Genomic DNA, 15,076 nt, shown 5'->3' with positions numbered 1-15,076 from the left:
AGTCTGTTGGCTCCGTCTATTTCTAGGTCTCGGTCAGTCAAATCTGGTGCAAGGGAGTGCATCAAAGTTTGTATATATTGTATCAGCTCAGTTTTCCCTGATTCAGGGATATTGTGGAACTTTATATTATTCCGATGAGACTGGTCCTCTAAAGCTGCCAGTTTGATTAGTTGCAATTGTCCAGTGTATACATCTACCAGTTTATTGTGAACAGTAAATAGGTCTGTCATGTTGGTCTCTACATGGGGGATACGCTGGTCTTGCGCTTGTACCGCGTTGGCCAAGGATGATACTGTAGCTGAAAGGTCTGAGTATAAAGTGTGCCTTAACGAGATTTGCATGTTTTTCATGGTTTGTTCTGACATAGGTTGGTCAGAGGCAGGAAAATAGTATATGTCTAAAGGTTGCTGTGGGTCAGGAAAGGGCAGTGTTATGGAAGCTATATTAGTTTGCACAGAAGCTGCATCAACCCACTTGGATTTAGATTCAACCAGACTGGCTGTGGAGGGCAAGCTATGTGGAGTAAACTCACCATATGCCACCACTGGGAAGGAGAAGTCCAGCTGCTGAGTCTGACTGAGACCAGCATGAGGGGAGAAAAGCAGTGCAGCCTGCACCATCTTGGCTGCAGCCCGCTCCCGACGGGCAGAGGAAACTTGTGAGCTTCTGCGGGTACTTTAGATTCTTCCTCTGCTTTGACATTTTTCCCTGTGGTAGCCAAGTGCCCTGGGGTGTAGGGTGAATAGTTTTCACCCTTCTGTAGTCCTTGTGAAACTGCTTACAGCAAGGTAAAAAGTAGAACCGAGGATCTAAACCACGCTCCCACTACCAGGCGTTTTATTGCAAAAGAGACATACTATGGGGGAAATTTACTAAAATTGGAGCAGACAGAACATAGAGCAGCTGTTAATATTAAAGAAGTACAGCCAAAGCTTGTTTGGCTGTACTTCTCCTGTGGATCACAGGAGTGCAGAACAAACTGCCCTCCTGTGATCTGTTTTCAGCAGACAGCAAGCTGAAGCCCACATGCCTGGACCAGCACCTGGCTCAGCCTTTCAGCGAGCCGCTGAGAGCCTGAGCCGGAAGCTCCTGTCCCCTCCACAGCCCAGCACTCCAGTGAGTGGGCATACGGGGGGGGTTCGGGCAGAGAGCTGCAGACTGACAGTCACTAGCTCTCTTATTGCTCGTTTCTGTCTGTTAGAGCCAGCGGGGGAAGTCAACAGGCTCTAGTCCCAGGGCAAGCAGGAAGTATAGAACATTATCGCTGGTGCGCAGTATGACCCACCGGTCGTTTCTAGACACCTGCAGGCTGAATGGAAAGCTACAATGGTAAGTAAGGCCTGCGGTCTAAATCGCAGCCAGCAAGGGACAGAGGGCCTTTTCAGGATCATCAGATGGAGGTCTAAACACCCTGTGGGCTTGTCTATTTCAATAGGGGCCGAGGCTGAGAGATCAAGAATTTCATGGAGCACCCCCCACCCCTGCAGCGTGGGAATTATGTCCATAGGAGCTGTGAATACGAGTAATCGCCCGCCTGCTGTGGTTTTCAGGCATTCACCTGCCAGAGGAGGGCCTCAATTTTCTCATCCTGAGCTGAGCACTGATCCTTAACCACCTCAATAGAGTGCATTTTCACCCCCTTCCTGCCCAAGCCATTTTTCAGCTTTCAGCGCTGTCACAATTTGAATGACAATTGTGCGGTCATGCAACACTGTACCCAGATGAAATTGTTATAATTTTTTTCCCCGCAAATAGAGCTTTCTTTTGGTGGTGTTTGATCACCTCTGCGGTTTTTATTTTTTGCGCTATAAACAAAAGAAGAGTGACAAGTTTGAAAAAAAAAACACAATATTTTTTACTTTTTGCTATAATAAATATCCATTTTTTTTTTAAAGCAAATTTTTTCCTCAGTTTAGGCCGATACGTATTCTTCTACATATTTTTGGTCAACAAAAAAAAAATTGCAATAAGAGTATATTGATTGGTTTGCGCAAAAGTTATAGCATCTACAAAATAGGGGATAGATTTATAGCATTTTTATTAGTAATGGCAGCGAGCTGCAATTTTTATCATGACTGCGATATTTTGGCGGACATATCGGACACTTTTGATACATTTTTGGGACCATTCACATTTATACAGCGATCCGTGCTATAAAAATGCGAACTGGCAGGGAAGGGGTTAACACTAGGGGGTGATCGAAGGGTTATGTTCCTAGGGAGTGATTCTAACTGTAGGGGGAGGGGATTCACAAGGGGAGGAGACAGATCAGTGTTCCTCTGTACTGAGAACACACCATCAGTCTCCTCTCCTCTGACAGGACCTGCTGTGTTACCGGAAAAATCGCTTGTGCCCGGCGGACATCGCGGCCGCCGGGCACGCGCATTGAGTCCCTAGTGACATGGTGGGCCCGGGAAGGCGAGGGCGTCATATGACGCCCTCCCGCAACGAGAGCCGCGCTGCCTGGCCATCAATTGACAGTCGGCGGTCGGCAAGAAGTTAAAGGAGTTGTAAAGGCAGGTTTTTTTTTATCTTAATGCATTCTATGCAATAAGATACAAAAACCTTCTGTGTGTAGCAGCCTCCCCAGCACCCCTCAATTACTTACCTGAGCCCCATCTCCTCCTGATTGTCCGAGAAACAGCAGTGGTGCCATTGGCTCCCCTAGCTGTCAAAGTCAGTCGGCCAATCAAAGGCGAGAGGGATTAGGGCCAGGTTGGGGCTCTGTATCTAAATGGATACACAGAGCTCTGACTCGGCTTGGGTACCCCCATAGAGAGCTGCTGGCTGAGATGGCACTCGATAGGAGGGAGGGGCCAAGGGCAGCAAAGAGGGACCCGAGAAGAAGAGGATCCAGGCTGCTCTGTGCAAAACAAACTGCACAAATGAGGTAAGTATAACAGGTTTGTTATTAAAAAAAAAAACAAGACTTTACAATCACTTTAAGTATGGAGATAGCAGGCAAAGCATCGTCAAATTTTTGCTCCAGTGTCTCAAGCCTGTGACCCATGTCTGTTTTAAGTTGCTCAATGTCCTATTTAAAGGCCCGCTCAATCTTACTGGTAAAGCGCTCCAAATCCTCTTTAGTAGGAAGAGACCATAGGTGCTGTCTGATATTCCTGTCCCCAAACAGTTCAGCAATCTCAGAGCCCTGATCTTGTGATGCAATAGAACGTGGGGGGGGGCATAGAGTCGTTTACCACCCTAGGAGAGGGGATGGGAGATAGTGCAGGCTGAGCCTTCTGGTGTTGCGGGGCTGCTCGCTCCGGCGCCATCTTGGAGAATCACCCCTGTAGCTGATCATCTAGCTGCGGACCGGACGGAGCTTGAAAGCGGTACGTCCTCACTCCTCCATAGTCAGACCACTTCCCCCCATACTTACATCTTAACAAATCAGCTTCTATCGTCAGTTTGTTCAGTAATAGGTTGAAAATAAAATATGGAGGATGACTTCCATATAAATAAATTCCCCTCTATGTCTTTTCTGCAATGAAAGCTTTAAACCTACCTGCATGATGTAAACTTCTTTTGAATGTACACATGTTCAGCTCATTGTACAATGTTAGTATGCCTTGGCACTGGGATGAATTAACTCCCTGTGCATGCAAATGAGTGGCCAGCCAGTCGAACCTAAATCTGAACCACCTCCAGAAATTTGGATTAAATATCTATAATGGTCCTTTTTTATCTTTAACAAATGTGGTGTTGTGTGCATTAATAGGTATATTATTTAATATTCTATATTATATAATATTATAATTATATTAAAATAGTATAGTATTTATTCATAAATAGGTAGAGTTGAATATTAAATTTTTATTCTCCGGCATTGCAAGTCTAACTCATCTGTGCATCTGCCTTGTTAGACCAGTAGCCTCTGTACCCTCTATCCTCTTGGCCACCAGCCTGGTAACTTTCCCGCTGTAGTTCTGTTACAGCAAGTGATCACAGCTGGCTGCAGTGGGTTCATGTGTGAGTCTCAGACTCTCAGTCTGAACTGCCCATTGCTCATACATCATCAGCCCCAGCTCTGACCTCAGCTCAGCCCTATCTCCACCCTCATCTCAGCCCCAATTTCACCCTCATCTCAACCGCAAGGTTTGCCTGCACACTCAAACCATCAATTCCTGAATTTTCCACTGCATTATGGGAAATGTAGTGCTGTTTCTCTGCATGTATGTGACGTGTGATAAACAGAAGGTCCTCCTACGAAGTATGAATTTTTCAGAGTGACATGATGTCAGTTGAGAAGGGAGGGGTATGAAGAATTTAAAGAAAAGAAAGGCATTCTGATTTACAATTTGTCAGCAATTTAATAGAGCCTGGGGAGAGCATATGCAGGTGCAAACTTAGCAGAGTACTGGAGTTCAAGAAGATGACTGGGCAAAAATGTACTATACTTGCAGACTGCATCACTAGAGGGGAGAATATAGGACTTTAGTTCCACTTCAAGTAATCATATTTGGAATATATAGATTTAAAAACAAACTGAACCACCAACCTGTAACAAACCAGCAAACTTCACAACACCCCATCCAAGTCGTTTACTGTCTGGTTCCACAAGGCTCATCTGATAAATATCAACTGCCAAAAATCTTTGCATTTGGTCTCCATCCTTCATAACCACTGTGCATGCAATCAAATCACTGTTATCTGAGAAAAATAAAATAAAAGGTCTTTACTTTAAATAGGTCAGGCCACTGCCATTTCATACAGCTGCTGCAAATAATGAACAAAGAAATAGATGCATTCATATTTTTATATGAATGTATTTATTTTTAAAGGCTACAATTAATAAAATATACAATATACATTTCATAATCTAAAAGCAACAAATCAATACAAATCTTTCATGCGCCTGACTGCTCTAAATTGAAGAGATGTGGCTTCTGTGGGTTTATGGAAAGATTTAGGACAGATGGGTGCTCATATACTTGGGAGGAACATCTTCAAATGTCTACTGTATGTAACAACCACCTCATGTTCATAGCCAAACACTCTTAGCCTCGGTTCACACTGGGACGACTTGTCAGGCGACCTAGGTCGCCTGACAAGTAGCGTCCCGTTCAGTACAATGGAACCGTTCTAATCTTAGAAAAAGGTTCCTGTACGACTTTGGGGGCGACTTGGGGCGACTTGCATAGACTTCTATACAGAAGTCGTTTTGCAAGTCGCCCCGGCAGTCGTGTGCAGGTCGCCTCGGTGAGGCGACCTGCAAGTCGTGCCGCCTCTGGTGTGAACCGAGGCTTAGGGCTGATTCACACCAGAACGTGGTGTGGGAAAGGCATGTTTGGGATTTCCTTTATTTTTACTTTTAATGATAATGATAAACAGGACAATTATAGAGGGTGAATCTCCTTATCGGGGCACAGACAGCAATAAAAACTGACAAGGGATCTAATCCCTCTCCAAAACTAAAAAAAAAAAAGTTTTGCCTTTAGTTATATTTAAACACCTTCAACACAGTTTGTAGACCTTTGGCCACTTTGTCAGAAATGTTAATGTATATATATATATATATATGCATATATACACACACATACAGTGGGGACGGAAAGTATTCAGACCCCCTAAATTTTTCACTCTTTGTTAGATTTCAGCCATTTGCTAAAATCATTTAAGTTCATTTATTTTCCTCATTAATGTACACACAGCACCCCATATTGACAGAAAAACACAGAATTGTTGACATTTTTGCAGATTTATTAAAAAAGAAAAACTGAAATATCACATGGTCCGAAGTATTCAGACCCTTTGCTGTTATATTTAACAGGTGCTGTCCGTTTCTTCTGATCATCCTTGATATGGTTCTACACCTTCATTTGAGTCCAGCTGTGTTTGATTATACTGATTGGACTTGATTAGGAAAGCCACACACCTGTCTATATAAGACCTTACAAATCACAGTACATGTCAAAGCAAATGAGAATCATGAGGTCAAAGGAACTGCCTGAAGAGCTCAGAGACAGAATTGTGGCAATGCACAGATCTGGCCAAGGTTACAAAAAAAAAATTCTGCTGCACTTAAGGTTCCCTAGAGCACAGTGGCCTCCATAATCCTTAAATGGAAGACATTTGAGACGACCAGAACCCTTCCTAGAGCTGGCCGTCCGGCCAAACTGAGTTATCGGGGAAGAAGAGCCTTGGTGGGAGAGGTAAAGAAGAACCCAAATATCACTGTGGCTGAGCTCCAGAGATGCAGTCGGGAGATGGGAGAAAGTTGTAGAAAGTCAACCATTACTGCAGTCCTCCACCAGTCGGGGCTTTATGGCAGAGTGGCCCGACGGAAGCCTCTCCTCAGTGCAAGACACATGAAAGCTCGCATGGAGTTTGCTAAAAAAACACCGGAAGGACTCCAAGATGGTGAGAAATAAGATTCTTTGGTCTAATGAGACCAAGATAGAACTTTTTGGCCTTAATTCTAAGCGGTATGTGTGAAGAAAACCAGGCACTGCTCATCACCTGTCCAATACAGTCTCAACAGTGAAGGATGGTGGTGGCAGCATCATGCTGTGGGGGTGTTTTTCAGCTGCAGGGACAGGACGACTGGTTGCAATCGAGGGAAAGATGAATGCAGCCAAGTACAGGGATATCCTGGACGTAAACCTTCCCCAGAGTGCTCAGGACCTCAGACTTGGCCGAAGGTTTACCTTCCAACAAGACAATGACCCTAAGCACACAGCTAAAATAACGAAGGAGTGGCTTCACAACTCAGTGACTGTTCTTGAATGGCCCAGCCAGAACCCTGACTTAAACCCAATTGAGCATCTCTGGAGAGACCTAAAATTGGCTGTCCACCAACGTTTACCATCCAATCTGACAGAATTGAAGAGGATATGCAAGGAGGAATGGCAGAGGATCCCCAAATCCAGGTGTGAAAAACTTGTTGCATCTTTCCCAAAAAGACTCATGGCTTTATTAGATCAAAAGGGTGCTTCTACTAAATACTGAGAAAAGGGTCTGAATACTTAGGACCATGTGATATTTCAGTTTTTCTTTTTTAATAAATCTGCAAAAATGTCAATTCTGTGTTCTTCTGTCAATATGGAGTGCTGTGTGTACATTAATGAGGAAAAAAAATGAACTTAAATGATTTTAGCAAATGGCTGGAATATAACAGAGTGAAAAATTTAAGAGGGTCTGAATACTTTCCGTCCCCACTGTATATATATATATATATATATATATATATATATATATATATATATATATATATATATATATATACACAGTGGATATAAAATATAAAAAGTCTACACACCCCTGTTAAAATGTCAGGTTTCTGTGATGTAAAAAAATGAGACAAAGGTAAATCATTTCTGAACTTTTTCCACCTTTAATGCGATCGATAAAATCAACTGAGGAACAAACTGAATTTTTTTTTTTTTGGGGGGGGGGGGGGGGAGTAAAAATAAAAAACTAAAATAATGTTGTTGCATAAGTGTGCAAACCCTCTTATAACTGGGGATGTAGCTGTGTTCAGAATGAAGTACTCAAATTCAAACTCATGTTAAATAGGAGTCGGTACACTCCTGTCATCATTTAAAGTGCCTCTGAATGACCCTAAATAAAGTTTAGCTGTTCTAGTAGGTCTTTCCTGACATTTTGTCGCATCCTACAGCAAAACCCATGGTCCGCAGAGAGCTTGCAAAGCATCAGAGGGATCTCATTGTTAAAAAGGCATCAGTCAGGAGAAGGGTACATAAGAGTTTCCAATGCATTAGATATACCATGGAACACAGTGAAGACAGTCATCATTAAGCGGAGAAAATATGGCACAACAGTTACATTACCAAGAACTGGACTTTCCACCCAAAATTAATGAAAAGACGAGAAGAAAACTGGTCAGGGAGGCTGCCAAGAGGACTACAGGAACATTAAAAAAGCTGCAATAATATTTGGCAAGTACTGGCTCTATGGTACATGTGACAACAATCTCCTGTATTCTTGATATGTCTGGGCTATGGGGTAGAGTGGCAAGACGGAAGCCTTTTCTTACAAAGAAAATCATCCAAGAAAAAACACATCTAAAGTCTTTTCTTACAAAGAAAATCATCCAAGAAAAAACACATCTGAAGTCTTTTAAAAGCATGTGGGAAATGTGTTCTGGTCTGATGAAACCAAGGTTGAACTTTTTGCCCATAATTCCAAAAGATATGTTTGGAGCAAAAACACTGCACATCACCAAAAGTACACCATACCCACAGTGAAGAATGGTGGTGGCAGCATCATGCTTTGGGGCTGTTTTTCTTCAGCTGGAGCAGGGGCCTTAGTCAAGGTAAAGGGAATTATGAACAGTTCCAAATACCAGTCAATATTTGCACAAAATCTTCAGGCTTCTGCTAGAAAGCTGAACATGAAGAGGAACGTCATCCTACCATGTGAATAACTTGCAAGATCAATTTATGGGCATTTGTCTCATCAAAGATATTTTTTAAAGTTTACAAACTTTGTTTGTTTACTAAGATTTCTTCAAGTTACGTAAAAAGTGGCTTGGTGCAGCTACATAAATTTCTCTTTACAGAAAAACATTTGTGCATATATTGGACAAGGAATTTGATTTACATTTTTAAAATTTTTTGAATATAGTTGATAAGGTTGAATAAAGACATTAGTCCAACCTGTGTGTGTGTGTATGTGTTTATGTCAATAGTAAATCACATATCCCTGTATGTTGTGATTGTTAAGATGCCCATCTAAGAGTTTTTGATTCTCCCTGCTGATACCACTGCTTGTGGAAGAGAAACCCATTTACGGTTAAACTGCTTCTTTTCCACTTTCAATGAATGGCCGCATGTCTTTATAAACGCCCACTGAAATTATGCTAGGGTCACCAGTAAGGTATTTGAATATCGCCATCATATCTCCTGTCAAGCATCTCTTCTCCACAGGGAATAAGTTTAATGCTCATTGTCTTTCCCTAAAACTGAGGTCCTCCAGTCCCCTTTTTTGGCTTTGTTGCCTGTCTTTGCACTCTTTCCAGTTCCAGCACATCCTTCTTGAGGACTGGTGCCCAGAACTGATTGCATACTCAAGATGCGGCCAGACCAGAGTCTTGCAGAGTGAGAGAATTATCGTTTTATCTCTGGAGTAAATCCCCTTTTTGATGCACGCTAATATTCTGTTGGCTTTGCATGCAGCAGCTTGGCATTGCATTCCGTTGCAGAGCTTCTCATCTACTAGGACCCCCAGATCTTTTTCTATCCTGGATTCTCCCAGAGATTCTTCCCCTAGCAAGAAACTTGCATTCGTATTTTTAGCATCCAAGTGCATTACTTTACATTTTTCAACATTAAACCTCATTTGCCATGTAGTTGCCCATCCATTATTTTACTTAGGTCTTTTTGTAAGTTTTCCACATCTTGCGGTGAAGTTATTGCCCTGCTTAGCTTTTTATCATCAGCAAATATTGAGATTAAAGGGGTTGTAAAGTTAATTTTTTTTTTTAAAATAACAAACATGTTATACTTACCTTCACTGTGCAGCTCGTTCTGCACAGAGTGGCCCCGAACCTGGTCTTCTGGGGTCCCTCGGCGGCTGTTTCAGCTCCTCCCCGCAAGCATTTACCACCTTAATGCGAGCTCCCTCGCACGGTGGTGAGTGCTTGCGGGCGCGCTCCCGTGATACAGCCGGCGGCTATAGCCGCTCGCTGTATCACTCGGCCCCGCCCCCCGGCGCACCGCGTCATCGGATGAGATTGACAGCAGCGCGAGCCAATGGCTGCGCTGCTTTCAATCCATCCACTGCAGCCAATCAGCGACCAGGCTGAGCTGCAATGAAGATGACGAGGACGAGCAGCGAAGATTCAAGGTGTCAGGTAAGTAAAACGGGGGGCCTGGGGGCGGCGGTACTGTCAAAAGTTTTTTCACCTTAATGCATAGAATGCATTAAGGTGAAAAAATTTTTACCTTTACAACCCCTTTAAGCTATTCATCCAATCCTCTATATCATTTATGAATAAATTAAACAGCATTGGTCCCAGGACAGATCCTTGGGGGACCCCACTTACCACACTGGACCATTCTGAGTACTCATTATTCATCACCACCCTTTGAAACTTTCCCTGTAGCCCAGTTCTCTATTCAGGTGCATACCCTATGGTCCATGCCTATAGACCTCAGTTCGTAAAGTAAAGAATTGTGGGAAATTGTATCAAATGCCTTTGCAAAATCCAGATATACCATGTCCACAGGCCTTCCTTTATCTAGTGATTTATGTCTATACACAGTAGAAGTCCTCTCTCTGGGATTATTTTTCTTCAAGGAGTCCTTTTTTTTATGATGTTTGGCATTTTTATTTATATTCCATGTGTGGCTGTGGCTTTTCAACTATTGTTTTAAAGGGGTACCTATCAATAGGAATATATATTATTTCTGCAGGCAATATTAAAAAACTTGTTTTGGATACAACTTATTTGTGCTTGAATTTGCCTTTGAGGGTGGAGACTGATGAGAATGTACAATATATATGAACAATGAAGCACTGTGTAAACTGTTGTTGATATAAAATTACCTGTAATAAATAAAATAAACAATTATAATTTTTGACCCCATAAAAATTACAGTATTATTTGTAAGGTAATATACACAACATTAGACTATATAATTTGCAAAACTGTGATGTGCAGTGTTTTTTGGCCTCCCATTTTCTCAAACTTTAAGGCCTCATGCACACACTTTTAGGAGTGTCAGGGTTTTTTTTTTTAAAGCTGAAAAAGCCTCTGCATGTTATTCTATGGCCTTATGCACAGGCTTTTAGGAGCTGTTAGCAGCATAGACATTCTTAAGCTACAAAAAAACCCCAGGGACAGCGCGTTCTAAGGACCAGCGTTACAGCTGTAAAAACACCTAACACGGCTTAACGTAGATTGGGTTTAGCCGAGTCAGGCATTTTTAAGCTGTAAATATGTGATTGGTCACTGTAACGTCAGGAAAAACAGGAAATTCATGTCTGTACATTACCCATCAGTCCTTTGCTCAGCCGTGTTGTTGTGTGTGGAGAGGAAGAGAACAGGGAAGTGGCTGTAGATGTCTCACAAGCAGAACTCATATCTGCAGTGGAGGCCCATCCAGAGTTGTGGGGTTTGTCACATCCCTTCTACAGCGACCGGCTAAAGAAGGTCAAAACCTGGATGGACATTAGTTTGGCACTGACTCCAGGCTGGGATCGTATGAGCAATGGAGCAAAAAAGAGAGAAGTAAGTTTATTTTTATTGAATGCATGATATGTTTGTTGTGTAATGGTAATTAAGAATGCATATTAACCCTTCTTTTCCACTTTTCTTTAGGCAAAAATTTTCAGCGACACTGGAAGTCACTCCGTGACCGCGTCAGAAGGGATTTGACAGAGGAGGAGACGGCTCAGAGAAATGGAGCACCAAAAAGCGTTTGATACAGTTCCGCACACACAGTTCATGTATAAAGTAAAGTATACAGGCTTGGAAATATCAGTTTGTAAATGGATTGAAAAGAATTCAGAGAGTAGTGGTTAATGATTCTTACTCTGAATGGTCTAAGGTTATCAGTGGTGTACCCCAAGGTTCAGTGCTAGGACCCTTACTTTTTAATACCTTTATAAATGATATTGGGTCTGGGATCAAAAGTAACATTTCTGTCTTTGCAGATGACACCAAGCTATGCAGTGGAATAACGTCCTTACAGGATGTCTCCAATTTACAAGCCGACCTCAATGCACTGAATAAATTGGGCGACTATGTGGCAGATGAGGTTTAATGTTGAGAAATGTAAAGTTATGCACTTGGGGGCTAAGAATATGCATGCATCATACATGCTAAGGGGAGTACAATTGGGGGAATCCATAGTGAGAAAGGATCTGGGGGTTTTGATAGATCATAAGCTCAATAATAGCATGCAATGCCAAGCTGCGGTTTTTTTGTATTAAGAGAGGTATGGACTCCAGAGAGAGAGTTATAATTTTGCCCCTGTACAAATCATTAGTAAGACCCCATCTGGAATATGCAGTTCAGTTTTGGGCACCAGTTCTCAAAAAGGATATCGTGGAACTGGAGAAAGTGCAGAGAAGGGAAACCAAACTGATAAGAGGCAAAGAGGAGCTCAGCTATGAGGAAAGATTAGAGGAACTGAATTTATTCACTCTTGAGAAGAGTAGGATAAGGGAAGAAATGATCAACATGTTCAAATATATAAGGGGTCCATATAGTGAACTTGGTGTTGAGTTATTCTCTTTACGGTCAACACAGAGGACACTCTTTACGTCTAGAGGAAAACAGATTTAATTTCCAAATACGGAAAGGTTTCTTCACAGTAAGAGCTGTGAAAATGTGGAATAGACTCCCGCCAGAGGTGGTTCTGGCCAGCTCAGTAGATTGCTTTAAGAAAGGCCTGGATACTTTCCTAAATGTACATAATATAACTGGGTACTAACATTTATAGGTAAAGTTGATCCAGGGAAAATCCGATTGCCTCTTGGGGGATCAGGAAGGAATTTTTTTCCCTGCTGTAGCAAATTGGAGCATGCTCTGCTGGGGTTTTTTGCCTTCCTCTGGATCAACTGTGGGTAAAGAATTGGTGTCATGGTTATGCAATAGAGTTTTTTCTGTCAGCTTACCTGTCTCCATGTGTTCATCTCTAGAGACCAGCTGACTCTCACCTGACTGCTTTTATAATCTCTCCTCTAGCATGGCTCCACCCCAGCTCCTATCAGAGAACTCTATATTAACCTCTGCACTGCAGGCCAGCCCTGCTGATCAACCTTTGTGTGTTTGGATTCCTGTCTCCTGCCTGCCATGTGCTCTACGTATTCCCTTACTATCCCTATCCTCCTGTTGGCTATTGTGAGTGTGAGCTTGGGGACCCTGGGGGTCGCGACCTGGAGCCAGTTGCAGCCCAGTCCATCCTCACCACTAGAGGCTCTGGTGAACACCTGCTGGCTCTTAGACTCCGCTCCCTAGGGAATCTTACGCTCTAACCCCGGTGGGATCCCTGTTGGTGTTCCAGCGGCCCTGCCTTCCATACCACCCTGGCTCCAATCAGTCAGCCGTAGGGTCCACTACCTTGCGGTGCACTCCTGATCCCAACGGTGTGCATCTGTCACCTAGCCTCAAGCTGAACTGACAATTGGGTATATTGGATTGTACGATATTTTTTATTTATTTATTTTTATTTATTTTATTTTATTTATGTATTTATTTATTTTTATGGTTGAACTGGATGGACTTGTGTCTTTTTTCAACCTGACTAACTATGTAACTATGTAAGACAGACCTCGGCAGCCACAGTTAAATGTTACCTATTCTTCAGGCGTTTTTAAGTTTTTAGGCAGAGATATTGCTTAACTTTTTTTAAAGCTTAATATTATATTTTATTCTCTTCAGGACAACATCCAACATTGTGGAAGAAAGGGTGCACATGGAGGAGGCAGTGGAAGAGCCGTTAGAAGACATACCCACCAGTGCCGCGGACAGCACTGGCCACGCATCCCCCCATCAAACGAGTGTGGCAAGTGTGACGGACTAGTCCACATGTCAGGTAACTGTCCGTCCATTATGTCTGTCTTTCTCTCTTTTTCTGTCCGTGTCTATGTGTCAATCTGAACATTTTAATTTTTTTTGGCAGGAATCCAGGGACCTGTATATGGCTTCAGGCAGCCAAGTATGTGGTGAGGTACGTGGCCGTGGCCACAATCAGCGGCAGAGGGGGGGCAGCTGCAGTATTGAAACAGAGGACAGGGTGCTAGCATTGCTGCAGCAAGTGCAGCAGGAGAGGCGCAGTGTGGATGCTTTCTTAGATCCCAGCAACCCATGTGCCTGCTTCTGCCACACCTTATATCACATCCTAGAGGACATTGGGGGGGACCAAGAGAAGCATTGTATGGATTGCATGTATGGCATTGCAATGCAATACTGACATGCTAAATTAAGTGGTGGGCCACCACCAAGCGATCCAAATAATTCTCTGCAGGATCCCTTAATGGCCCCTGGAACCTCAGCAGTGCTAGCACCACCCTCTCAATATCTGCCCCCTCCTCAACGCCAGCCCCCACCTATCCCAGACCTCCTTTTACCCCCCCTTCCCCACACCCCTATGTTGAATTTTCTCCTCCTTCTCAACATCCAGCTCCCTCATTTCCAGGACCTCCCCTACCACCATGATTTCGGGCATTAACGCCTGCCCCAAGCTACCCACTCACACCCTGAATCAACCTTCCACCATCCCCACGTCCCTATGGTGACAAATTATTCTCATCCACCTATCACCAGCTGTAATTTTACCCCTTCTGTTTTTTGACATATCTAAACAAACTTATTAAAAATGAGATTTTGAAGTTTTTGGGGGGATATGGTATGATGCACAACAGCACTAGTGAAATATTCTGTGTGTGTTTAAAACAAAATAAATCTGCACATCAGAATATGTAATGTGCATTATCTCACACAGAAGAAAGATAGGAAAAGAACACATTTTCCTCTAGATGGGGCAAAAGTATGCAAAGCCCAAAAGGGGCGAGCATACGCTTGCCCCATGCAGAGGAAAAGGACACCTTTTCCTCTACATGGGGCACACTTATGCACAGCCCAAAAGGGGCTAGCTACACTTGCCCCATGCAGAGAAAAAGGAAACATTTTCCTCTACATGGGGCAAACGTATGTACAGCCCAAAAAGGGCTTGCATACGCTTGCCCAATGCAGAGGAAAATTACACATTTTCCTCTACATGTGCCAAACATATGCACAGCCCAAAAAGGACTAGCATACGCTCGCCCCATGCAGAGGAAAAGGACAAATTTTCCTCTATAGGGCAAACGTATGTACAGCCCCAAAAGGGCTAGCATACGCTTGCCCCATGTAGAGGAAAAGGACACATGGAACAATAGAGGAAAAATAGACATCAAAAGAACTAGAGTATTTTTCGTTCCATAAGACACTTTTTCCACCCCCAAAAAAAGGGGGAAATGTCTGTGCATCTTATGGAGTGAATACTGACCAGGCCTCAACCCCACCCCCCTCGTCCCCGCCATGTTACAATACCGTGTCGGCCGTCTCCTGTGAGAATCGGGCGATCTCCTGGCTGGGCCTGTCACTCAGCCACAGACAGAA

At 43.2% G+C, this 15,076-nt stretch overlaps 1 protein-coding gene across 11 annotated transcripts in view; it reads right to left on the bottom strand.

The window, feature by feature from the left end:
- CLEC16A (C-type lectin domain containing 16A) overlaps positions 1-15,076 on the bottom strand; it is a 1,646,984-nt gene that overhangs the window by 472,651 nt on the left and 1,159,257 nt on the right. For all 11 annotated transcript variants that reach the window (XM_073591184.1, XM_073591186.1, XM_073591185.1 and 8 more), the window contains one exon: positions 4,502-4,653. In XM_073591184.1, the coding sequence (XP_073447285.1) occupies positions 4,502-4,653 (152 nt within the window). The remainder of the gene's footprint in view (positions 1-4,501; positions 4,654-15,076) is intronic.

Source organism: Aquarana catesbeiana, linkage group LG06 (genome assembly GCF_042186555.1).
Source record: "Aquarana catesbeiana isolate 2022-GZ linkage group LG06, ASM4218655v1, whole genome shotgun sequence".
Lineage (NCBI taxonomy): Eukaryota > Metazoa > Chordata > Amphibia > Anura > Ranidae > Aquarana > Aquarana catesbeiana.
The sequence above is the reverse complement of the archived record's forward strand: the minus strand, read 5'-3'. Positions and strand labels throughout refer to the sequence as shown.